Source organism: Alternaria dauci, chromosome 1 (assembly GCF_042100115.1).
Source record: "Alternaria dauci strain A2016 chromosome 1, whole genome shotgun sequence".
NCBI classification, from domain to species: domain Eukaryota; kingdom Fungi; phylum Ascomycota; class Dothideomycetes; order Pleosporales; family Pleosporaceae; genus Alternaria; species Alternaria dauci.
Window position 1 is genome coordinate 5,091,399 of NC_091272.1, and position 23,699 is coordinate 5,115,097.

Here is a 23,699-nt window from a genome sequence, read left to right on the forward strand (position 1 = left end):
CCGCCGACCCTGCATTGGCATGCGGTGTAAAACATCTAGATTTTATATGGGTATCCGTATGATCACCTCCCTGGTCCTGGATGATTAACAACTATTGGCCACAGCTCACATGAACTCGTGAGAGGGATCATTGTGGTTCAGGGAGTACCGAATGAACTTCTTCTGGGTAGCAGTATCACTGTGGTGAGAAAAACTCTGAAAGAAACACAGAGGTAGAATGAAGCAACCGCAATGATATGTATCAGCTTCGTGGGATGGGTGTGGAGGATGCGGCAGGTGGGAAGGGAAGAATGCGGCGCGCTGGCTGCCGACCACGCCGCAATGCCAAGATGTCGTGGACGCGGGCGATCCACATCGGGAACGCGCCAAATTTAGCTTAGCGCATGGCCTTATCGATACTGAATCTGGCTTTCCAAAACACGCCTCTGCACCCCCCGATTCTCACTAACTCAACGCACCTGATATCTGTATCAACACAAGAACCCGATATATATCTTCAAATTCTATTTAAAATCGGATACTTCATGATGGGTTCGGCATCAAACCACTCTCAAAACGTTAGCTGCATTTTCGATAGACCCTTCCGCATCCCATCATGGTAGGACGATGACATAGGTGCCATTGTGCTTACTCTATAAGCATGTGACAATGACAGCTACCCGTAAATGAAACATGCAGATATCTTAGACGCGGGCAACTCAGAACGTCAACTTCTATCAAGGGCGGGGACTTATCCATACGGCCCACAGCACGTGCTAGGATATATGAAGAGATCACGATCATGTTATGCATAGTCGGCGTGTAGACCGCTGCGCCGACGTCGCATACCTTCGCTGTCGTCTATTTCATACCGAAACTATGCCGCATGAAGTCGCCAAGAGCAAGAGCGGAGCCTCAAGCGGAGAAGCAGACGAGACCTAGGTTTATCCACCAATCGACCTTGGCCTTCACATCATGCAACAAAACCACCTACATCAGCGTGTTAACTTCTACAAAGATACGCTCACTTCCCCAAGGCTCAACCAGTCTATCTAGTGATCTTCTGGAGGTTACACACATCAACATGGCCGCCAACGCTCTCGTCGAGTCGCTGAAGAGCGCCAAGCTCCTCCCTTCCGCTATCATTCCAGAATCCTTCACCCCCGCCCTAGACCTCAGTGTCAAGTTCTCCTCCGGACTTACTCCCGAGCATGGAAGTCTCGCTCGCGTGAGCCAGGTCAAGGAGCAACCTATTATCTCCATCTCTTCGCCACCAACATCCTCCGCGACGACCTATACATTCATGATGATCGACCCAGACGCGCCGACCCCAGACGACCCAAAGTTTGGTTACTGGCGCCACTGGGTTGTTGCTTCTATCCCTTCTCCATCAGCGACTACGTCCCCTGACGACATCATCTCAAGAGGAAAGACGCTGACGCAATATCTGGCACCTGGCCCGAAGGATGAGAGCGGACCGCATCGGTATCTGTTCCTCCTTTTCGAAGAGAAGGCGGGGGAGAGCTTGGAGAAGGCAGATGTTGGAGGAGAGGAATTTGTAGAGAGGAGGAGCTTCAGGGCAGAGGAGCTGGCTGCGAAGAAGGGGTTGAAGCTGGTTGGAGTGCAGTGGATGACAGGAGTGGGTGATGGGTGGAAGGGGGAGAAAGACGAGTTGTAGGAGGTCGAAGGAATTAGTACAAAGATACCTTTTCCTGATTGATGTCCCACGACAACGCATGATTGTTGCACTCTCTTGTTGGCAAGAGTTGCAGCGGCAATTTCACTTGCTTCATCACCTAGTCTCAACTCAACTCCCACTGCTGACGATTAGTGAACTTCCCCATAGAGACCTAGAGAAATCGGGCACATGTACGTGGTGCAACTGATGAAGAGGATATATTGTGAATTTTGGGCGGCGAGGAGCGGATGTTTGCTGACTCATCCACGCCGCGGCATCCAGCGCACGACGCGTCTGTCGCGTTCTGTCCTAACCATTATATCTCAACCATGAAACGACGCAGCACAACCACAGCCTTGACGACGTAGCATCAGTAAATACCGTGAATACTTCACTCGGAGCAACCGCACATTAGTATCACCGTCATGGTTGCGACAACGCCTTCCCCATCTTCTCCATCGCCGATAGTCGACCACGCTTCTGTGCTCGGGCGTTCCGTTAGCGCTCACTCAGCATCCTCGATTCGGCGGGCCCACGGCTCATCTGTACTCGTCGGCCTTCTCTAGCATGCCACCCCCGCCACCACGCTCGAATATCCTCTTCGGCGGCCATGCCGAAAATCACCACGCCCCTCGACCGCTCAATCAGCCTTTCCAATTTGTATCAACGTCTTCCCTCTTGCAACATCAACACAACTTGAATGCGCCGGAAGAGAATTCAGGATACAATACTGTTTGTGGCCTATATACGGTAGCGCAGCAAGATCAGCGCATGCGGTAAGGGCATAGCGATGCCTTCCGTTAACTCTGCAATGCCTTCATGAGAAACATGCGTTCGCTCTCGTCTCAACGACGTCGGTCTCCGTTCGGGCTTCCGCGGTCACGATACTGTCCCCGTTCATGGTGCGCTCTACTCTCTCCACCATCATGAGCTTCTCTCTGTCCGCGTTCGCCTTTGTCTCGTTGCCTGGATAAAGATGGCGAACGACTCCGATACCTCCGCTCAAAAGAACCAGGCCATCCATGTCCGTTCCCTCTTTGCCTAGGCTCCTGACCTGAACGGGGACGAGGGTCTAAGTCTCGACCTCTTGCGCTACGGGAACTGCTTCTTTCATGTCGATTTTGTTCCTCGACACGATAGTCTAGTCTTGTCTCTGGCTGGGGAGATTTGACGTCTTCTCTCCACCTGTTCTCACGAGGACTGTCTTCATGCTGACGACTTCTAAATTGATCTAGGTCTCGCTCTTGCTCGTTGAGCGGATCGCCTTCGCTCGTCCGCGCTCCAGTCACGTCTTGACGTCTTATTCCTAGATGCTCTGTGTTCCTTGGGTGGCTGGTTGATAGACTTCCGCTGCGAACCTCTCTCCGTTCTCTAGCTGAAGCCCGTTCTACGTCGCGATTAATGCCGCGAGCGGTTCTAGACTGGTGGGGTCCGTCGGCACTAACACTGACATTCTTATATCGCTTCAAGAGCCCCGCGCCCATCCATACAATATCCAGCAGCCTATCTACTTCAAACCATGCATCTCTCCAACTATCAAACTCCTTCTTATCCCCTTCCTCGAGCATTACTATATGGCCCTCAACCACATCCTGGTTGGCGCGCGCATGATAAAAGTCTTGGGTCAAATGTCTAAGCTCCATTTTCTGCTCGTCGCTTGGAACAAGTGATTGCTCAAGCTCCTTCTTCTTGAGTTGCAGTTCAAACTCAAGCGTTTCGACCAGGCCTTTGTTGTCGAAAACGTCGCCTCTAAAGTCCTCCAGTTTGGCTTTAGTGTACTGAGTAGATAATCGATAATGCCGGCCATGGAAAGAGCTATCTGGATCTTTGTCACTAGCTCGCTAGAGAGTGTCAAAGCAAGCACCTCATACTCGCCGTCGTTCATTTCAGTCAGCCTGGGAGGTTGTTTTGTGTACTTCCGGCCTTTAGCTGATGCCGTCCAAGTAGCAACAATCTGTTCAGGTTTCGTAGGTACATGTCCTGCATAGTAAGTCATTTTTTACAACTTTGGCCGGCTGTGCAAAGAACTGACAGGTTTTGAATCTGAGGATGCAGTTTGATGAAGATGGAAGTACAGACACAACTGCCCTTTATGTAACAGTCAAACCTCAAAGTAATGAACAAAGGAGGTTACACAACGCCAAACATCCTACCATTGACAGTCTCCAGCATCGAACGTGTCTTTGTACGATGTCAATTTACCACGCGTCAACTAGCATCCATCTGAAAGGATGAGTTGAAGCCAGACGAGAGGCATGTGGATTGGCTGTATAGCCTTGGCTAACACCCCCATTATCAATTCATACTCACTTCAGCACCTTCCAACCAGCCAGATTCCACCGCTTGCTTGAAAGACTGCTACCTGTTAAGTAGGAAGGCCAGTGAATACTGGCGACAAATTCACTGAAGGCTTGAGCGCTGAATGCGAGCCTTACGGATCATGGGCAATGCTTCCGCTGTACTCCAATGAACCAGATAATCCCCATTTCTCTCTGCATGCCTGGTTGTCTTGTCAATCACACAACTGAACCGAGTCCGAGCGTGTTAAGAAGCACACTCTCACATTGTCTCTAGACGCTGCAATTATCGCCTGCTATAATGCAATCTCAAAACTCTGAATTTTCAGTGAGTACAATGTTCGATGGAGCATTCGGCTGTAGCGATAGACTCACGACACACGAATGTTACAAGACGACAATAATTGAGACTAACTTAATATAGGCTGCTAGCTCTGATAAATTTGGGGCAGTTGCGTGCAATACGTTTAACGCTGGTCACTTCAGAACTAGCACAGTCCGCCATCTACCCAATGGCGAGCAAGAAACGGACGATAAGGCGGCCCGGCCTGAGCCTCCACTTAGCACTGGAAAGCGTCCGCATGAGTTCTCAGATTCTGAGGACGATAGCGATAGACGAGTTCGCGCCCGAATCGACCGCACGCCGCAAGATCGAGCAGTAACCAGAGATGGATCGAAGTTATCTCTAAACCTTATTCAAGAAGAGACCCAGGGGATAGTCAGAATCATGAGAAGCTTTGCAGCGACCACAGGCCAGATCGTGGCATTTGTCAAAGGCGCACCCTCAGACGGTGAGGGCCCTTCACACCAGACCATTACTGAGCTCTTTCGTGGCATACTTAGCAAGCTTATTCCTTGCGTGACCAAGATCAACGATGCGAAGGCTCTCGGCATTGAGATCGTAGGCCCCGCAGACTTGGTTGACTCTTCGCTTCAACGTGAAGGCGTTTTCACCATCATCTCATCGCCATGCGCCAGTAGTGTTCCGGAACCACTGGAATGCAACTACGACGATTAATTTGCTGCAGGGGACATATTCTGGGATCGTGTGACGGAATTCGCTGCAGACCCACGATTGACACCCGGTGAAAACGTTGCCCCAGCTCGCAAGGACTGGTGCGTGTTGCATATCGTCTGCTTCTTGTCACAAAGGTGACGTCACGGAATCTGTGGACAGCACCTGGCCAACTGAGGGGAGGAAAGGGGGTATCGAACCTAAACCAGGATGACCATTGGATGCACGCTCATCTTCATAACCCTGACAAAGGCCGATTGATATACGGGCGAGCTACCGGGAATGACACGCCTCACCACTCTTTGGAGTTCGACCCGGAAACGCGACGTAGAAGCCAGGCTGTCAATGAGAATACACACTTCTGTGCAGTAGATGCAGAGCCGCACAGGCCTACCTGGGGTATGGTTCCTGCAGGAAGACTTACACACCATAGCCGCGAACTCTTTCTCGGTATCAAGGCATATGCACACAGCTCGACTGGGGATATCGTTGTGAATCCCTTAGGCATGGACCTGATTGCTGTGCAGCGCGGCCTCCAATCAACAAAGCGTGTTCCACATCATAATATGCCCCTTCCAAATCACAGGCAAAGGCGAGATCATCTATACAATCAGCTGGATACCTATCCCTCCCTCCACGGGCCTGAAAAGCTACTTCGAGAGTCAAGCGTTTTCAGCTCCACTCACTCAGGGTCTAACCGTGAAGAAGGGGCCCAATCTCCGGTAGCATCAACCCCCGTTATCTCCTCCATGAACGATCGGAACCTTCGGACTCCACCTCAAACAGTCTCACCTACTACACCACATCTGCGTCAGCAAGCACCAGTACAGGCTTCCATTGAAAAGCAGAAAGATAGAGATCCTGAGGGCAAAAATGTCAAGACTACTAGCGCAGACCAAGAGAAAGTTACTCCTTATGCCGATACAGAGCTACCGTCCAGTCACGTTGTCAACCAGCCTTCTGTAACTACGCAGAACCGACAAAATCAGCACAATGGAACTGCTCTCAATCTTTCCAACTTCAATGTAAGAAAGCAGAATCAGAATTTCAATCTCAGCCATAGCACGCCAAGCCCCACACCGAGTGCGGATGGAAAGGGCCCTGAAGGAGGCGATACGCGTCGTAAAAACCCGCAATGAGCTGTCTCTGCCACGGGTAGGAGGTGTTTATGGATGATCGTGCTTCATTAGAAAGCTCAATACTCTTTCACCCCACACCAATGAGGACTAGTTGCCGTCTCATTGTTCACGTCTCAACGAAACAAAATTTACTCCTATTAACGACATCATCACATAGCCTATGAATTTATTTCATTTTCTGTATATACTACCAACCAAGGATACTCTTTCGTCACATGATGCTTCAATATATGACGAGCGGTGGCGTTCTCTCCCACTACATTACATGCAGCGTCCCCGATCGTCTTCGAGCCGATGGCTCCTTTCCCTAGATCGACGACTTTCATCACGAGCCCTACTCTGCCTCTTTTCGCGTGATTCACGATCGCGATATCTCGATGCGTCTCGTGAGGGAAGTCGCTCACGTCTTGGACTGTGACATCGGCCGTCTCGACGTCGTCCTTGGTGAGCATCGGGGCCAAGTCTCCTACTTCGTATGCCATCTGAGGGTGAAGGACTATGCCTGCTCTCAAGAGAGGGTGGTGGGAGCATGCTGGAACGGCGAGGTCTGACTGGAGATGGCTGCTCGTCATCGCGATGATTGACACGGCGATCGTCGCCTTGGTGATGCCGTCTGTTCGGTTGGTTGCTATGCATGTTTGCGCGCTTCGACAACTGACGGTATTCAGGGCTTTGCGCATCAACCATGCTTCCTTGTGGACTGCTCTCGACCGAACGTCACCAATCTGATACGTTGTTTCGTCGCCTCTCTGCCAGTCTGTCCGCAGCCCGATCTGATTCGGACAAAACTATGGACATGTCTTCAACACCATGCTCATCAGAATGAGCTTTCTTATCATTCGCTTTGCCCTTGGAGTCAACTCCATTTCCCGCTCTCTCGTCACTCGCATGGGAATCTTCATCAGGTCTTAGCCGCCCTGCATTTCTCCATACCTCCACTAAAATCTTGTGTACATCTGTCCAAGCCTCCCGCCACCTATTCAAGGTGCGTGCAAGGTCTTTATCAAGAGATGCTATCTTTCCGTCTAAGATTCTTCCATTCAGTTTGAGTCGCTCCAGGTCTCGAGCCAACTTCTCGAGTGTTTTCTTTTGCCACTCAGTTGGTTCTTTATTCGGTTTGATCTCCGAGCGCTTAATATCCCAGCGGTGTTTTATCGACTCAAGAGTACCATTGTTATCAGCTTGTTCCAACATTATTTGATGCTTCCATGTTTGGACCGACTTTTTCGAGCGTTTGTAAGCACATCCCAACGCGAGAGCTAGCTGGATCTTCTCTTGAAGCTCCTCCGTCAGGACAAGAACCGGGACTCTGTGTTGACCCTGTTGCAAATCTTTCAACCGCGGCCGTACACCATTCGTACCTGAGCTATGGGTTGTCCGGGGAACCCACGCTCTGTAGGCTCTTTCTGACAATGTTAAATCTAACTCTGCGTTGTCGTACATACCTATCGTCTTGTGGAAAGAACACGTTACACCATGGACTTGCGCGAAGTCTGCGTAGTCTTAAGTGAGACGACAAAGCTGGTCAGATCCTTTGACAGCGATGGTGCTTTGTACATCTACAACAAAGATCGAGATCATGACCCAAATACGGTACATTCATTGTGTGATCCCTGAATGACTTCACAAGAAAGAGTGCGATGATCAACTGTTGCGCATAGGATAAGACTGTTCAAGCTTAAGTTCTGAGCTTGTGGGTAAGTGTGGACTTGCTCAAAGCATTCGAAGACCATCAGGCCTATATTGAACGCCAATGTACGTTGGGCTCATCTCGCGTGAACTGTGCACACCACCAAATGACCGGATCTCATTCAATTATCCGTATCGTGGCTCCCGCTCAGTCAGTCGTGCATCGCAGAGGGAAAGCTGCAACTGTGGTGAATAGGTCCCCTCTGGGAGCCTAGAGCTACTGCATTACGCCCGTACTCTATATATACGTGCCTTTTTAATAACACTGTGTTGAAGAGTTTCTCTCCACAACTTGTTCCATTCGCTGACATTTACACCGTGCTCAACTGCTCCGACTACAAAGAAAACTAAGCGGTTGCAACTTTGCCAAAAATGCCATATCGTCGTCGTGAAGGTAAGCATAGTACCTTCTTTTCGTTCGTTGAGACTTTGCTAACGAGAGCAAAGGAAGTGATTCCACGCCCATCGCGAGATCGCATTGGAGAGATCTTCCTACCGCCCGATCATGGTCTCGTGGCACTTGAGCCGGATCTCGTAAACAGCAACGACCTGGACGCCTCGACAGGAGAACCCACGAAACCAGCTCCGCTCAACTTTCCAAATGCTACACATGCTCAAGAAGAAGAGAATTTGCCTGAGCCATATTCCTCTCAACAAGAGAGCAGGCCGGTTGCCGATGACCAAGAGGGAAGTCTTACACTTGGGAACTGCTTACAATCGCCACCATCTTCACGTGTAGAGCGTAGTTCTGGTCGTGATAGCCTTGAGGAGTCAATACGTCGTCGCCCTATCACACAACAGCCGCAATCCGCACCCATCACCAATGTGCCTCTGCCAAAAGCACAACAGTTGCTAGCAGAGTACGGGAAATTACACCAACTACCTCTACTCAGTATCAACCTGGGTACTCAATATGGTCAGCTTCAGCTTTTGGCCTTGATGCAAGACTTCGCTTTGTGGATGGCTTCCAACGGTGGTAGTGCCCAGCGCGGAAACCTTGGTCTTGAAATACCCAACCTTGCAGCCGTCTCTTATCCCCAATACGAGAGCCTAAATACGATGATAATGTCCAAGTGGTCGACGCAGGTTCCAGAGCCAATCCGACAACGCTTTGATCATGTGTTCAGTCCCGGAGACATGTTCTGGTTCCGCACTTCTGAGTATGCGGCCGATACGAAACAGCAGCTGGACGACAGATTTGGGCTGACTGCTCGCGGGCTACTCGTTTCGGGCTGGAGGCTTCTCTTAGTTGTGAAGGTTCTCCCGAATATGTTGCTATGCTGTTGGGGCCGAACCGCTGGGAACAGCGATTTGAGTAAGGTCAACCGTAGGGATCAGTGGCAGTTTGCGCGATTGCTGCGATCTGACCGTACGGATTGGCCGGAAGATATTGAAGCTAAGGACAGCCCCCACGCAAACATCTTCATGGATACCACGAATGCGAGAGGCTGGCCAGTACAGAACTTAAAGGACCACTGTAACTTCAATGTGCTTGTAGCTCAGGAAGTTATTCCTACCAACGGTTACAAGTTTGCAGGCAAACTTGAAGAGGAAAGTCATAAAAGTGTCGATTGGATTCGCAGCGCCTTCTATCTCGGGATGGCAGTCATGCCTGAAGCCCCGAGGGGGGTCCACGTCGCCGCAGTGCGGCGCGGAATAGAAAACATCAGAACGCCTTGGCATCCACCCCTCGTACCGAAACGAGTAGGGAGAGATTTATTTCCAACGGCAGACAAGATGTTACCTCTCTCCTCATACATCCCGCCGCCAGCTGGGCACGCTCCCGTCTAAAAAGACCCCGCCGCCACTCCCCACGTTCCTAGGGGCCCTGATGGCGCAACTGAGCCGCGATTTGAACGTGATTGGAACAACAGTACTGGGAGGAAGCTACCCGCTCGTTTAACCTATGGCCAGGATCCCGATCGGCAATGTAGCCGGTCAAGAAGTCGATCACCGCGCGATCGCCAGGACGGTAGATTTCGGGACTATGCTCGGAGACAATCACCGCCTCCTCGATATCGCCCCGAAAGCCCCAAAGACCATGGTAAAACAGAAACGCGTGGTGAGCCCAAACACCAGCCGGAAGACTACGACCGATCCCAGTCTCGAGGTCAGCATTCGCCGACACGTCGACATGACCAGTCTGCTGATCTGCGTCAAGGTCATTCCACCAATAACAATGTTTTTAATGCGTACAAGATGGGCGAAGCCAAGGCTGTCGTGAACGACAACCACAACGGCGACCGCCAGCATAGTTGCAACGCAGCTGATCAGGTGAGCTACCGTGATGGCGACGACGACCGTGGATGTGGAGGCTACCGTCAGCCCAACCGTGATTAAGAAGGACACGGACAGGGTGGCGGACGAGGACGCGGTGATTGTCGTCATTAGCCGGGCGCGAATGAACCTCCTGTTTTCTCTGTAAACTATGTAGCTTTCAGGTATGTAATCATTCCATATCCATTCGACGAGCAAGATAGGATGTGTTCGGTCAATGTATGTGATGATGGAGTCCAAAAGACCATCGATATTCTACTGCCGAAACGGCAAGAAAGCCATCGAAAGAGTTGCGGGGAACATTGCGGAGCTCCTCAGGACATGAGAGGTATAGTGCGATCGGAAGTGACAGACGCATCGAGGTATTCGTGTGGGAAGTGAGGGGCGGTCGTGACGTGAGCTGACGGCTCACGCCCAGGCTGGTTACAGTCGCGTCGTAGGCTTTGTTACGTGCAGCTGCATTCTTGGCTTGGACCTCTCATAGTCCATAGCAATGAGAGCTCGTAATACACATGGACTTCTATCTCTCCATACGTGCTCCACTTTTTATTTGAGTGTGCTGGCTGACCGCGTGGCGCATGCGCCAGTATCGGAAATTCGTTTGCGACAGGTGGTAGCATCCAAACAAAGGAGGCTTTCGAGCGCGACGGTATGCTGGCCATCTACAGACATAAGAGAATGGGGTGTCGAGAGGAGGATCCGCATAGCCATTCGGTGCTTGGATGATGATCTTGAGCTAATCCGAAAGCGGACGACAAAAACGCGCTAAGTACGCGTAGTGACATCACTAGTAGCAATTCGTCGCCATTGCGCGTCTCCACCAGAACTTCATCCCAGCACCAACACCATCATGTCATATGCTGGCCTTTGTAAGAAACACCCGGACCTACAGAGCTTCTTGAGGGAATTGCTGTCGGCCATGTCAACAGCTTGAACTTATTTGGAAAGCATACGTTTCTTCGCATTCGGTCATCTATCTAAGTTTGACATGTTTGGATTCTCACCAGTTCCGCAGCCGGGCTTAAAGAAGTCGCGAATGGACAGTCTACCAGATCTCGGCGTCTGTCCTGCAATGCGTTGCATAACCGACTCTTCCTGTACGCACTCGGCAGCCGGGTGGTCCCGAATCGATATTCGACCACCACTCATCCTTGACAGTGCATGTTTCTGCAATTTCCTTTCACTTGGGGTTTGGTCCTCTCGCTTCCGCTTGCTACCAATAAGATGACGACCGCAAGCTTCAGACGATTCGGCCGGTTGTTGAGGTTGCATGCCCCCGCTGTCAAACTGTGACGCCAGTTTGCGAAGGCCGGCCTGGAAGTCTTGAGCCTGTTGCGAGAGTGGTGCGACCGGGAAAGCCTTCCCTGCTGTACTCGTGACACTGTCTTCGACATGTACTGCGCCATCCGACTGCCCAACAAAACTTGCGATGCTCGATGGCGCAACTTCAGATTCGACAGCCTGAACATATCTTCCTCGATTGCCGTCCTTTCTGGGCAGATGTTGCGTCGGATTTGCCACACCTTCCAGAAGCCCTCGAAGAATCTCGCTAGTGTCACACACAGATTCAGCCATACGATTCAATTCCGCATAGGAAGCAGCCGAGCGACCTGGCGAAATCGGCATGCCTCTGTACAGGCGATCTTCACTCCATCTCGAAAAGGACCGCGAGCGATCCCGCTCTCGCTCGCGATCCCACCGACCCGATCGCGCTTGTCGGTATGCCTCCATGCTGGGCTCCCGCCTGCGATTCCCGGACCTACTGTTCCGACTTCGCGAGCGAGGGCGAGAGCCAGATCCACAACCTAATAAAGAGTTAAGACCGTAGGCGCGATCTTGTCTATACGCTTGTGAGTGACGATCTGGACTACGCGATCTAGCCTCTCGCCTCCGATTGCGGTCACAGTTCTGATTTCCTAAACTCCGAGATCTGGGGTGGTTGCCCGGCTCTCGATCTCCAGAGACTGAGACACTCCGCGCATATACCTGACCATGTTGAGATTCCTTGACTCTGCCTGCGAGCACCCATACGCGATCAAGTTCTTGCTGTACTGCGAACCAAGCGTTGCTCCATCTCTCTTTGCCCAACTTCACTGTGTCTTCATGCATTCGACGCTGTCGTTGGTTCCATTCTTGCGTTTTCTGGCACTTCATGCGCTCCTCCAGAAGCTTTTGAAGCTCGCCTCTTTGCTGACGTGTCGCCCCTCCTGCTTTCCTCATCTTCTTCTTCGTCAACTTTACCAGGTGCTCTAGCTCGTCCGCCCAGGACTGCGCCTTTGCTTCCTTTTCGAAAAGGGTCTTGTCTTCAGCAGCGACCTTCTCAGGGGTAGTCCAGTATGAGTGAGCGATACATAATGCTTGCTGTATCTTTTCTGCCAGCGATTCGGATAGCAATACCGCAGCAACAATTTCCTGGCCCTCAGGGATATCTATGAGTCTTGCTGATCCAGTCGTACATCTCAGTTTATCTTTACCTTCTACCGTCCATCGACGATAGATCCTATCTAATTGGTCGGATTGAAAGTTAGGCTCATAGTCAGAATAATATAGGTGGTGATGATCCATGTCAAGCAGTACAAGATTGAACGATGACGGATATGGAGAAAATGCAAGCTTGGAAAGGAGGGTTGAATGTTGGTGAGTGTAATAATGATATAGATTTGGACAAAGGAGGTGAAAATCATACTTTCATCCGCTTTAGGAGACCTAGTGCTATTACAACAAAGAGAGCTGACTTCTTTCATGAGATTCACTCCTGTCCTACTAGTGTCAGTGAGATCACAGGACTGGGGTGTATTCTTGATCTAATGAAGGAAGCATGGGCCTTGGTATACCGAGAGGCAGACGCAAGGTGATCTATCATTCACTCAGATCGATGGAGTTGTTGGCCTACCTATACTTCAGGGGTATTTCCCCAGAGCCGTCTTTGTTGTTACCCCATCAACAGGAACACCTCAACCCAGTGAAACTTTCTCAACCACAACTTGACGCACAGAAGGCGATACTCAGATCATGCCTCACCGAGACCAACCAGCAGACCAGCCTTCAGACGATCACCGTCCGAATACCTGGCATGCTGACATCGAATATGGATTATGTTACGCTTTACAAGGGGACCAAGAGACGACAAGGGAGCTTGAAAATGGTCGAGAGGGGCACAAAAACTGCGAAGATCCCTTTGAGGAAGACAATGGGTTCCTCAACTATGATGAAGCAAGAGGGATTGGTCGCCGGGGTCGATCATCATCTCCTCGACAGCCGCCCCACCGAGACCAGACTCAGGATGATCGTACGAGATTCCGAGATCGATCTCGTAGTTGGGAAAACCGTCGCAGACGTCGTAATCTCGAACCTCGTCGTGATTGGGCTACACAACGAGGACGACGTGGCTTTCCCGACCAGTGGCGCCCACCGGGACCACCAAACAGACCTCGCAACACAGGCTACACTATCAGCGATCATGGAAACGGAAGAGAGTACAACTGTGGGCCAGAATACTTCATGAAACCTGAGGTTCTGCAAGATGTATCTGGAAGATATGGCCCTGGCGATGTTGTATCCGTTCGGCACAGCGACTTTTCTTACGACAACCAAGCGGAGATTGGACCGCAGTTCACATTGTCTTCTGAAGGGAGATTATATATCAAGAAAGACGTCCCTCTCATCCTCTTCAATGTGGAACCTGGCTATGGCATCGGCTGGCTGGGTCGCAGCGCAAGTAGCTGCGGCTTGAAAGGGATGCATTGGATCCTAGAATCGAATTATCCAAAGTATATGGGGGTAGCCACCCAGGGTGATCGAGCTGGACCTGCCGGAAATGACAGTCCCCACAGCCAACTTCAAGTGGTACCAGCGGCTGGATCTGAATGCCTTTATCCCACGACCCACATCTTCGTTGGCGAGTTGGTAAAAGTTCCCATCCCGCGGGTCCATAAGCACTGGGGACGACTTACTCCTGACAGCTTCTATCGGTTGTTGTGCCTGATGAACTTTCTTACGGCAGGACCTATATCACCGCAAGCAAGTCCAGACTCTATTCCAGACAATATTGGTTTGAATATCGGTGCACTAAGGACATTGTCGACTGGGAAAGACTCTTTGGTTGGAGACTGGGCAGAACGACTTGCGATTTACGCCGCCAGTCATCCATCGCATCCAGGTACAGCAAGCACAGAATCACATGCCAATCAGTCACAGGCGCAAGCTCAACCACCGACACAAGCGGAGGTTAGACCGCAGCTCCAAGAACCATCAACGAAACCGCGTCTCCCTCCTGCCGTGCAACGCGCCCCCACGGTTCTAAATAGTAAAAACTCGTCGCCAGCGGCTTGTTCAAACCGAGCTACAAACAAGGTCGGCCAACGTCCAGCAGCTCCAAATACCTCAAGCCAGCGTGCAACCCAAGCTCCTACAGTGCCGGGAGCAGCTGCTCGAGAGGAATCTCGGCCGCATCTGCAACCGGACATTCGCCAAGATCACATTGTCGGTGCAAGTGCAACGGGTGGTATGGTCAGTGTGACGGGGTCTACACGTGACATTAATGCAGGTGTGTACAATGCGTCGGTGCACAATGAACAGCACAAATTGACCAGGGTAGGAGGTGCAAAGAGGAGTGGATCCGAAGAAGGAGAGGTCTCTGAATAGTCTTATATAGAAGGGTTCCTGGGAGCTGACCCTTCATAAGATTGACGCAAGGCTTCCGTCTTAGCTCATGCAAGATGGTCGTATGAAGTGGCCGCGAACGCAATCGTATTTCATGCTGCATAGTTATAGCGAATATCAAAACATGATTGCAAAAAGATGGCAAGTTATCACCCACCGCACACGTGTTTGTCTTTGCGAATTTGGCCATGTCCGCACGGTGTTAGCGGCGGCCATTTTGAGAAAGCCACTGAAGCAGCTCTTTTGACGCGTTACTGTGAATACATTGCCGACTGGAAGTCCAGTCGTAGTCATAAGTCTCGGGTGATGGGATGAGGTCAGGTGGTAGAAAGGAGAAAGAAAGAAAGTTGACGATGCGGCTCTTACAAGGCTGTCTGCCAAGACACCGGAAATTGCCGGCGCCGATCATCACAATCCGTGGAAGCATGGCTCGTCAATCACCACAAGAGCGCCAGCTTCCACTTCACGGACTACATAGCATGCTCTGGGTAGTTGCTCGCCTTTCCACCACCGCCCCCGTATAGAACATAGACTTCCGCTCCCACGCCAGCTCACATCCCACCACTCCCGCCAATCACGTCGCGCGCAAACGATGGGTATCTGCTCGTCGTGTCTAGGAGGACGAAAGACTTCTGAGGCAGACGTGAGTGCTGTCATACTATTCGCTGCTGCCCTATGCATATCGCTGACACTCTCTTGCAGCACTCGGACACGTCACACTTGCTCGCAGACCCTTACCAGCCCAACTATGGTACTGCCAGTAGCACCCACAACGCGATTCAGCCCGACCCCGAGGAGCTTCGCCGTCAGCGGGAGAACCTGGAGCGTATTTGTGCCGAGACGAACGAGTGAGTACTGCCTTCCTCGTCCTTTCAAGCCATCACAGCTTCCTCTATCCCAATAAGAGCATGACACTCATCGGTTACAGACAACTGATCCCCGTCTCTCAACCAAGCGCCCTCCCTGAAGTCACCCAGCAACCGTCCAAGAACGACGAGTACGCCCATCTCTTCAACGAGCGCTTCAAGTCGATACGAACAGAGCGCCCGTCCTCCGCCGGCGACAACGAAGACGACGAGACAACATGGCTTGAGAACGCCGTCGGCAACCAGGGCGAGGATGAGCTGGATGAGATCAAGCCAGCCAAGGGACAGCTGACGATCCAGTTCGGCCAAAGATAGCGACGCATACACCACAGGAGCCGTAGTCGGGTGCACCTTCCGGATCCCCAGCCTTCGCTGAGGCTTTTCGCATCTTTTTCATATTGTTCTGCATAGTATGAGCGCCAACACGGATACCCATAATCTTTCCTTTCTGCTGTCTTTCTATCTTGACACGAGGCCTCTTCCTACGTCTTTCTTAGTACTAGCATAATCATGTCTATTTCGTTATGCAATCTTGTCGCGCCTTTTTTTCTTGTCCACTTAGCAAGGCGTGGTCCATGAACGTCACGCTGCACAAATCACGTCCTGCATCAATACTGTTACCGATGCATATGAATTCTGAATACATACTCCTACGATAGTAATTCGCTATCCTAGGCCACTGCCAAGCTCATCGTACGTATCCAATCAGTACCGACTCGCCTTCTTTGTACGGGATGATACAAGTCCCGACAATCTCGTCTATCGCCGAAAATCTAATAATGGAGAGAAAGCGAAGAGTGACGGAACACATCAGTCGCCCTAGGCAGGCTTGAAGATCTGACTCAACGGTGCCGCTACAGGTTTCTCGATACTGACGCCTAATTCCGATAGGATGCGGTCAGCATGCTCGCCCAACAACCTCGCCAGCTCATCCCGGAACGCCTCGTCGATGAGGTCAAGACGTAGCTTTAGGCCCGGTTGCAGCATGCCCTGCGTCTCCGAATCCAGCTTCTTGTACGTTTGCTTGCCCCAGACCAGCGCCGCACTCTTCAACGCGTTGAAAATGGCTTCGTTCTCGTCCTCATCCATGATCTCGTCCTGGTACCTAGCCGCCTCCTTCTCAACGAAAGCTGCAACAGTCTGCGGATCTGCATCCTGTCCGGCTTTCTTCGTCGCGTCAGCATCTCCATCACCGTTCACTGTCAAGAAAGAAAAAGAAAAAGAAAATCGTGACTTACGCTCTGCTCAGCCATGTGAGCTTCAGTTTCATCTTGGCCTATCTCTGATGCCTGGTTCTGTTGCAATTTCTCTCGGAGCTTCGCCTGGATGTTGTCGTACGTCTGGTTCCTCGCTCTTGGCTGTCCACCCCGCTTGATGATGTCGGGAATCCTGCTAGCCGGGTTTGACATAATAGGCTCCCGGCGAGCTAACAGCGGTTCGCTCTTGTACGGTGCGATGCCAACGTCATAGAGATCCTTGTCACCCTCGAAGTCACTGCCTAGCGGTTTACCTAGCTTGCGACCCATTGCGGTACCTGCGTTACCAGGATCAGAGCCCGGAGGTGATGGAGCCTGATATGTAGAAGCTGGGAGTGACTTCCTGGTTGCACGTGTAGCTGGCGGTGCCGGAAGAGCGGTAGCAAGAGCACTCTCAGCAAACGTGAGTTCAGATCGGCGGCGACCAGTACGGCGGCGCTTGCTGGGTGTTGGAGAAGTGTTGTCTGGCTCAAAGTCGTCCCCGGAAGACTCCTCAGCCTCTGTCTCGACAACAGCTGCCTTCTTCTTGATCGCACGCTTCTTTGCTGACGACTTGAGCGAAGCCGGGGTAGCCTCTTTGTTCGCAGGGGTGGCCTCCTTTGTAGGAGTGGGTGCTGCTTGCTCATCCTCGACCTTGTCGCCTGTCTCTTGTGTGCTCGGTGGTGGCTTGTTTCTCACCGCCCTCGCCCCGGCACTGGAGGAGGGACCGCCGCCAGTCGCACCCGGAGTCGCCATGTTGCCATGGAGAAGGCCCTTCTCTTGCTTCAGGCGTTTCTCGTAGCATGGCTGGCAAACTTGGAATGTGCAACCTGGGCAGCGTCGCATGGTATCCATGTTGCGTTTGTCGCACTCAGTACACTTGGCCGTATGAACAGTCACCCTGCTATACTGTGACTCGTCAACGGTACACTGCGTTAATGATGAACCTCCTGGAGTGCGGGGCGCACGGGCCGGAAACGGGCTGCTAGATGAGCGCGGTGTTCCCGGGAGAAGAGTGCGGTCGCGTCGGCCTGGCGTCGAAGGTGCGGGTGCGGGCATGGGTATCGAGGTCGAATCACTAGCGCTCTGGCCCGGACCTGGTGTCGCTGGAGGGTCCATGGCGCCACGCGGTGAGCCTTCTTTCGATGGCGGTGTTGGTTGTTCAGTCATCTTTGCTTAGTCGCCTTATCCCTGAGGAGAATGAGACAGCTAAGATGTTGATCGCAGTACTCTGGAGAAGTTGGAGAGAGAGCTAAGACGTGGGGTGGATGACTTTACAGATACGGTTGCGACAAAGGCTCTGATAGTCGGCTGAAAGTCTCGGTCGCTTGCCGTTTGGACCCTTATGTCTGGTGAGGAGTTGTGGAGAAGAATCGCAGCAGTAAAAGGTATTGATTATATCAATCTGGTACACGTTCATGCTTTACGCTCGGACTAGTGGGGTCGAATTTATGTTGTGACGCGAGCAGGCTCCAGAGGTGGTGGAGAGTACCAATCCGGCAATGCAAACGATGGTGAGCTCGGATTGACGTAGTAAGTGGTGACTCAGTTATATACAACTGAAATTCACTCCCGTTTCACTTAGATGTTGCACAAGTCCCAGGCTTTGAGGAGAGATACTAAACACCAGAAGAAACTGGAATGTATATGGAAGACAAACGCAAGAGAGAAGAAAAGTATGCAATGGTACCGCCAACAACGAGCTATATACAACACGCCCGACGAGATATGTGAAGAGAAGAAAGAGCAGGCTCTACGGTTATCAAAACACTCACATGCACGACGGGAGCCAGAAGCGGAAGTAAAAGCGAACGGCGCAGTCATTGTTTCCCCCCCCCCCGAATGTGAAGAGGAAAATGCTTTTATACGTGTGATGACATGGTGGTGGGGGGTTTGCATCTGGTTGGGAAGACGCGCAGTCACATCTGTCACAAGTACTACTGGAGTCATGAGTTTGGGACATGTTACATAGCCTTCACATACAGGCGCACGGACCCCGGTTGAGCCGCATGCGTTGGTGTTACGAGGCGGCGAGTAAGGGTCTGGGAGTGACGGTAGAGTGGCCAAACGGTGGGGGAGAGAGTTGGAAGAATCGGTATACCCGATGCGATAAATTGCATCGAGGGCTATGAGCGGTGATTTATATTCTGAGGCTTCTGTTGTCATGCGTCCTGTTTAGGAGCATATTGCATTCTTCGGAATCTTTGTATTCGCAGTAGACATGAACACCCCGTTGAGAAAACTCGTTCATGCTCTCTAAATTCATGAATGAGAGAGGAAGCACTGGCTTCGTAGTCACGGGATGTTGTCAGGGGTGTACTGCGCCCACGAAAGGGTCTCTCGGTCAGGCCAATGTTGGTTGGCCATGGTCATTTGACGGCCCCATCTTTGCCATGCGAACGAGCGGAGCGTGCGGGCCGATCTCGCCGCGGATCTAGATCTGTTGGTTGTGGTGCCACATGGCGTAATGTGTGACTTTTTTGATGCTCCCATGGATCCGGCAAGAGACATGCTTAACACAGCGGAATCAAGATGCAGCGCAGGTAGATGATGGTGATACAGATATCTATGCTTGGTGGGGCGAAGAAGCATTCTTCGAGCTTCCGAGTGTTGAGAGCGATGGCCCCATTTATGTATCAAACGCGGTGTCTTAGACTCATGACGTGGCGACGGACAGTCGAGTACGCGATCTCACAGACCAAAGGCGTGGGGCTCGTCTTAATTAGACGCGAGGCGGCACAACAATGCAGCGGTGTGCCTCTATGGTTAGTCGGCTAGACCAAACGCTAAGCATTGATTTTCTTGATAAATACAAGGCGACGTATCGTGTGCATCGTGGATCTACCGAGTGCATGCATGGTACCTGATGAACGGCAGCCGCGCTTACCTAATCTGTCGCAAAAGGAATCCGCATTTTCCAGATGTGACACCGGCGAGTAGCCGCATCATCCATCATCTCCAACCTCGCTACGAGCCGCGACCCATTTCCCCAACCCTCGATGGCCACCCTCAGCGCTGACAATCGCTCTGCCGTGATGGCTGCTGGGGCATCTGCCTGGAGCGGGTTCCGGCGCTTGCTTACGGCTCTAGAGAAGTTTGGTGTAGGCGGCAGTTCTCACCGGCCTCTCTTATGAGCAAATGCGACGCTATATATATACATTTTGCAACCTCTTCAGCAGCGGCCGCTCCGGCGTCCAGCCGTATGATGCAAAGACAAGCGAGCTGGACAGCGGTGAGTGGAATGCATGGTGTTTGCAGTAGTCTAGCAGCGGGCACTAGCCACACCGACTAGGCTAACATGGGCGCGCAGCTTCTTCAACGTGGACATTGCGCTTTGCGCGACGACCAAACAACGCGCGCCCATCAACAGACCGCCACAACCATCAGAGGCGCGTGACATTCGATTGCGCGGAAGGGTGTGCTGTTGTCTCGTATAACTTAGCAGGCTGTCGCAAAGTACGCGTCGCAGGCCTTTGTTCAGAACCCCCAGGTACCAGAGTACTTAAGCGAACGAAACCCTGCCACCAATCCGCTATCGACATATTCGAGCCCTCCTGGTTGAGCCCGCCGGATATTATTAAGCGGGGAAGAGCGTTGTGGTGGCGGTGCTGGCTGCACACGAAACAACCAACTCGGAAGCTTGGTTTCGCAATTTCTGCTGCCTCGACGGCCGCCGGCTTCGCAAAACACCAAGCACCATCCTCTCGGCGGCCTCTCCTTACCGTTCCAAGAATTAGTGTACAACCCATCCACAGGCCTCCAACACTCGTGTAAGACGATAAATTCGCTTCTTACGACTTTGCACAACCCGTGCAGTTGTAGGTCGTCATAACACATCCTTTCGGGAACAGACGCCGAGAGAGCAAGAACAGCAACGAAGACACGAACTTATGCTTACGACTGCTACCATGGATCAAACACAACCCGCGACACCACTTGACCCGGCCATGGCCCTCCTCAACTACATGCATGCTCCCACTGTAGGTTTCTACTATATGGGAGCTTGCGCCTTCAGTCTATGCATTTTACAAAAGGCGCGATTGGTGTCACAGAAGAGAAGGCGAAGCATACTTATCTCCATGCTTACGATTTTGGTCGCATACAACACAGAGGTACTTTACTACTTCAGTCGGTCAATGGGCGAGTGGGACTATGAGGCACCGCAACCTGCAGCAATCCGTTGTTTAGGGTCGATATTGGTCTGGAGTCCGTTAACGTATATGCTTTGGTCAAGCAAGGCGCTACGGTGGCATGCGTACTTTGGTGCGTTCGTTCTACAGTTTGCTTTCGAAACTACAACATGTCTGATCACGGCCTTTTCCATCCCAGAGAAGAATCGGCAGAAGGATGCGCCCTTCGTGATTGACTGCGTTAGGGCCGTCGCGTCTCTTGTCCTACTGCTAGACGCGTTTGTGATTTTGGTCACCAAGCAGGCCGAGATCAGCACGGACGAGGAGCGCCAATCTCTGCTGGGAAAGCAAGCAAACACCTCAGCCACGCCCGTTGCCAATGCTGGGTACGGTACCATCGCCACAGAATCTACAAGCGACGACGAAGAAGCAACGCCAAAAGATGAGGACAAGGACATCAAAGCTCAACAAGCGAAACGTCTCGAAGAAGAAGGTGGCTGGTTCGGTTACCTCAAAGGCTTCGCGGTTTTCTTGCCCTACTTATTCCCCAGAGACGACTGGAAGGTCATGGCTTGCCTGGGTCTGCGGCTCGTTCACATGCTGCAAGAGCGCGTCCTCAACCTGCTTACCCCTCGGCAGCTTGGTATCATCACGAACAAGTTACAGCACTCTTACGAAACACAGAGCGGTATCATGCCCTGGAAAGATATCGGCTTATGGGTGTTGTTTTCGTATATCAACAGCTATGCCGGTTTGGGTATTATCGACGGCATTGCGAACTTGGTCATCTCCAACAGTGCATATCGTCGCATCACTTTGTTGGCCTACGAGCACGTGCTGGGCCTTTCTATGGACTTTCACACCTCAAAAGACTCAGGCGAAGTTCTGAAAGCTGTCGAACAAGCCTCATCCCTGAATTCGCTCGTTGAGATGGTTCTCTTCGATATTGCGCCGATTCTGCTTGATCTTGTCGTGGCAATGTACTACGTCACCCATCTGTTTGATGCATACATGGCTTTCATCATCCTCTTCATGGGCGCAGCATACATTGCTATCGGATTTTACTTCACGACTCTCTCTCAGCCCAAGCGAAGAGACTATGTCGAGAAGCAGCGCACTGAGAGCTCAACAGTCAACGAGACGGTTCACAACTGGCAGACGGTTGCTTACTTCAATCGGCTAGTGTTCGAACACAAGCGCTATGCGGAGAATATCATCGCTACCATCTCCGCTCAATACTCGTACTACTTCCGGTCGATGGGTGGCCACGCAGCACAGGACGTCTTGACAACTTTCGGATTCGCAGGTGCTTGCATCTTCGGTATGTCGCAGATTGTGACTGGGCGTAAGCCCGTTGGTAACCTGGTCACATTGATCATGTATTGGCATACAATGACATCGCCACTTTACGTGCTTTCTTACAGCTACCGACACATTTCCAGCTCACTCATCGACGCCGAGCGCCTACTTCAGCTACTGAATACTAAACCTACGGTCGCTGACCAAGATGGTGCTAGAGACATCGTAGTCTCTGCCGGAGAGGTCGAGTTTAAAGATGTAGACTTTCACTACGACGAGCGGAAGCCCATCATCAAAGGCGTCAACCTGAAAGCTGAGGGCGGACAAACCATCGCTTTTGTGGGAGAGACAGGAGGAGGCAAATCAACAATGCTGAAGCTACTCTTCCGGTTCTACGACGTCACTGGAGGCTCCATCATGATCGACGGTCAAGATCTACGTTCAGTCACGCAAGCCAGTCTTCGTGATGCCATTGGTCTCGTTCCACAAGATCCTGTCCTCTTCAACCAGACCATCCGCCAAAATATTCGCTACGCCAAACTCGACGCTTCAGATAGCGATATTGAAGACGCATGCCGCGCTGCCGCCATTCACGACGATATCGTCGGCTTCCCTGACGGTTACAACTCTAAAGTGGGCGAACGCGGTGTGCGTCTTTCAGGAGGCCAACTCCAACGAATAGCCATCGCTCGCGTGCTACTCAAGAATCCTAAGATTGTCATGTTGGACGAAGCTACATCAGCCATCGACTCTTCGATCGAAGCGCTGATCCAACAGGCGTTCCGCAAATTGAGCCAGGGTCGCACTACCTTCGTTATCGCACATCGTTTGAGCACGATTGCAGATGCGGATCAGATTTTGGTGGTGGAGAAGGGTGAAATTATCGAAAGGGGCAGACATCAGGAGTTGCTGATGAACGAGGGCGGGAAATACGCGGAGCTTTGGACTAAGCAGACTGCGGGGCATTTATCTAAAACGCCGTCAAAGGAAGACATCAAGAAGGATGGGGACGTAGAGGCAAACGTAGAGGCGGCCGAGGACAAGGCATCAAAGGGCGAGGATGAGGCCACAGCCACGGCCGTGGAACGGAATAGTGATAGTGAGGATACAACCGTGAAGCGCAGATGAGGGATGATTACTATTTTCGGAGGATTGTAATCGGGCTCACAGCCGCTGACCTTCATCACGACGAACCAAAATTAATTCCAATATACGTTACAGTCACTTTCCCACATCTCCCGTGAAATTCGTCCGCGTCCTTCTGCGCTCTCCAACATCGTGTGTCATCCTGCTGCCTGAGGCCAATTGAAGCGTCGCAGACCGGGGCAACGGCGGTGCCGCTCTCGCGTTTTTGACCTAAAAAAGAGAGGCGTGATCGGGACGATTTCATGCCGAACATCACGCACGGACCGCGTGGCCAACCAAAACAAGCG

The 23,699-nt window shown here is 51.8% G+C and overlaps 4 protein-coding genes across 4 annotated transcripts; 3 read left to right on the forward strand and 1 right to left on the reverse strand.

Annotated features, from left to right (window-relative positions):
- Positions 1 to 1,063: 1,063 nt before the first annotated feature.
- ACET3X_001582 (uncharacterized protein) lies at positions 1,064 to 1,657 on the forward strand (the record flags this gene model as incomplete). Its single annotated transcript, XM_069446889.1, has 1 exon — positions 1,064 to 1,657. The coding sequence occupies one exon, from the start codon at positions 1,064 to 1,066 to the stop codon at positions 1,655 to 1,657; it is 594 nt and encodes a 197-aa protein (XP_069311824.1).
- Positions 1,658 to 15,328: 13,671 nt separating this feature from the next.
- ACET3X_001583 (uncharacterized protein) lies at positions 15,329 to 15,917 on the forward strand (the record flags this gene model as incomplete). Its single annotated transcript, XM_069446890.1, has 3 exons — positions 15,329 to 15,379; positions 15,439 to 15,584; positions 15,665 to 15,917. 3 exons carry the CDS (start codon positions 15,329 to 15,331, stop codon positions 15,915 to 15,917), a joined length of 450 nt encoding a protein of 149 aa, XP_069311825.1.
- A 504-nt stretch (positions 15,918 to 16,421) lies between these two features.
- ACET3X_001584 (uncharacterized protein) lies at positions 16,422 to 18,007 on the reverse strand (the record flags this gene model as incomplete). Its single annotated transcript, XM_069446891.1, has 2 exons — positions 16,422 to 16,769; positions 16,841 to 18,007. The coding sequence occupies 2 exons, from the start codon at positions 18,005 to 18,007 to the stop codon at positions 16,422 to 16,424; spliced, it is 1,515 nt and encodes a 504-aa protein (XP_069311826.1).
- Positions 18,008 to 20,745: 2,738 nt separating this feature from the next.
- Positions 20,746 to 23,394, forward strand: ACET3X_001585 (uncharacterized protein; the record flags this gene model as incomplete). The annotated part of the gene is made up of 1 exon (XM_069446892.1): positions 20,746 to 23,394. The coding sequence occupies one exon, from the start codon at positions 20,746 to 20,748 to the stop codon at positions 23,392 to 23,394; it is 2,649 nt and encodes an 882-aa protein (XP_069311827.1).
- Positions 23,395 to 23,699: the final 305 nt, after the last annotated feature.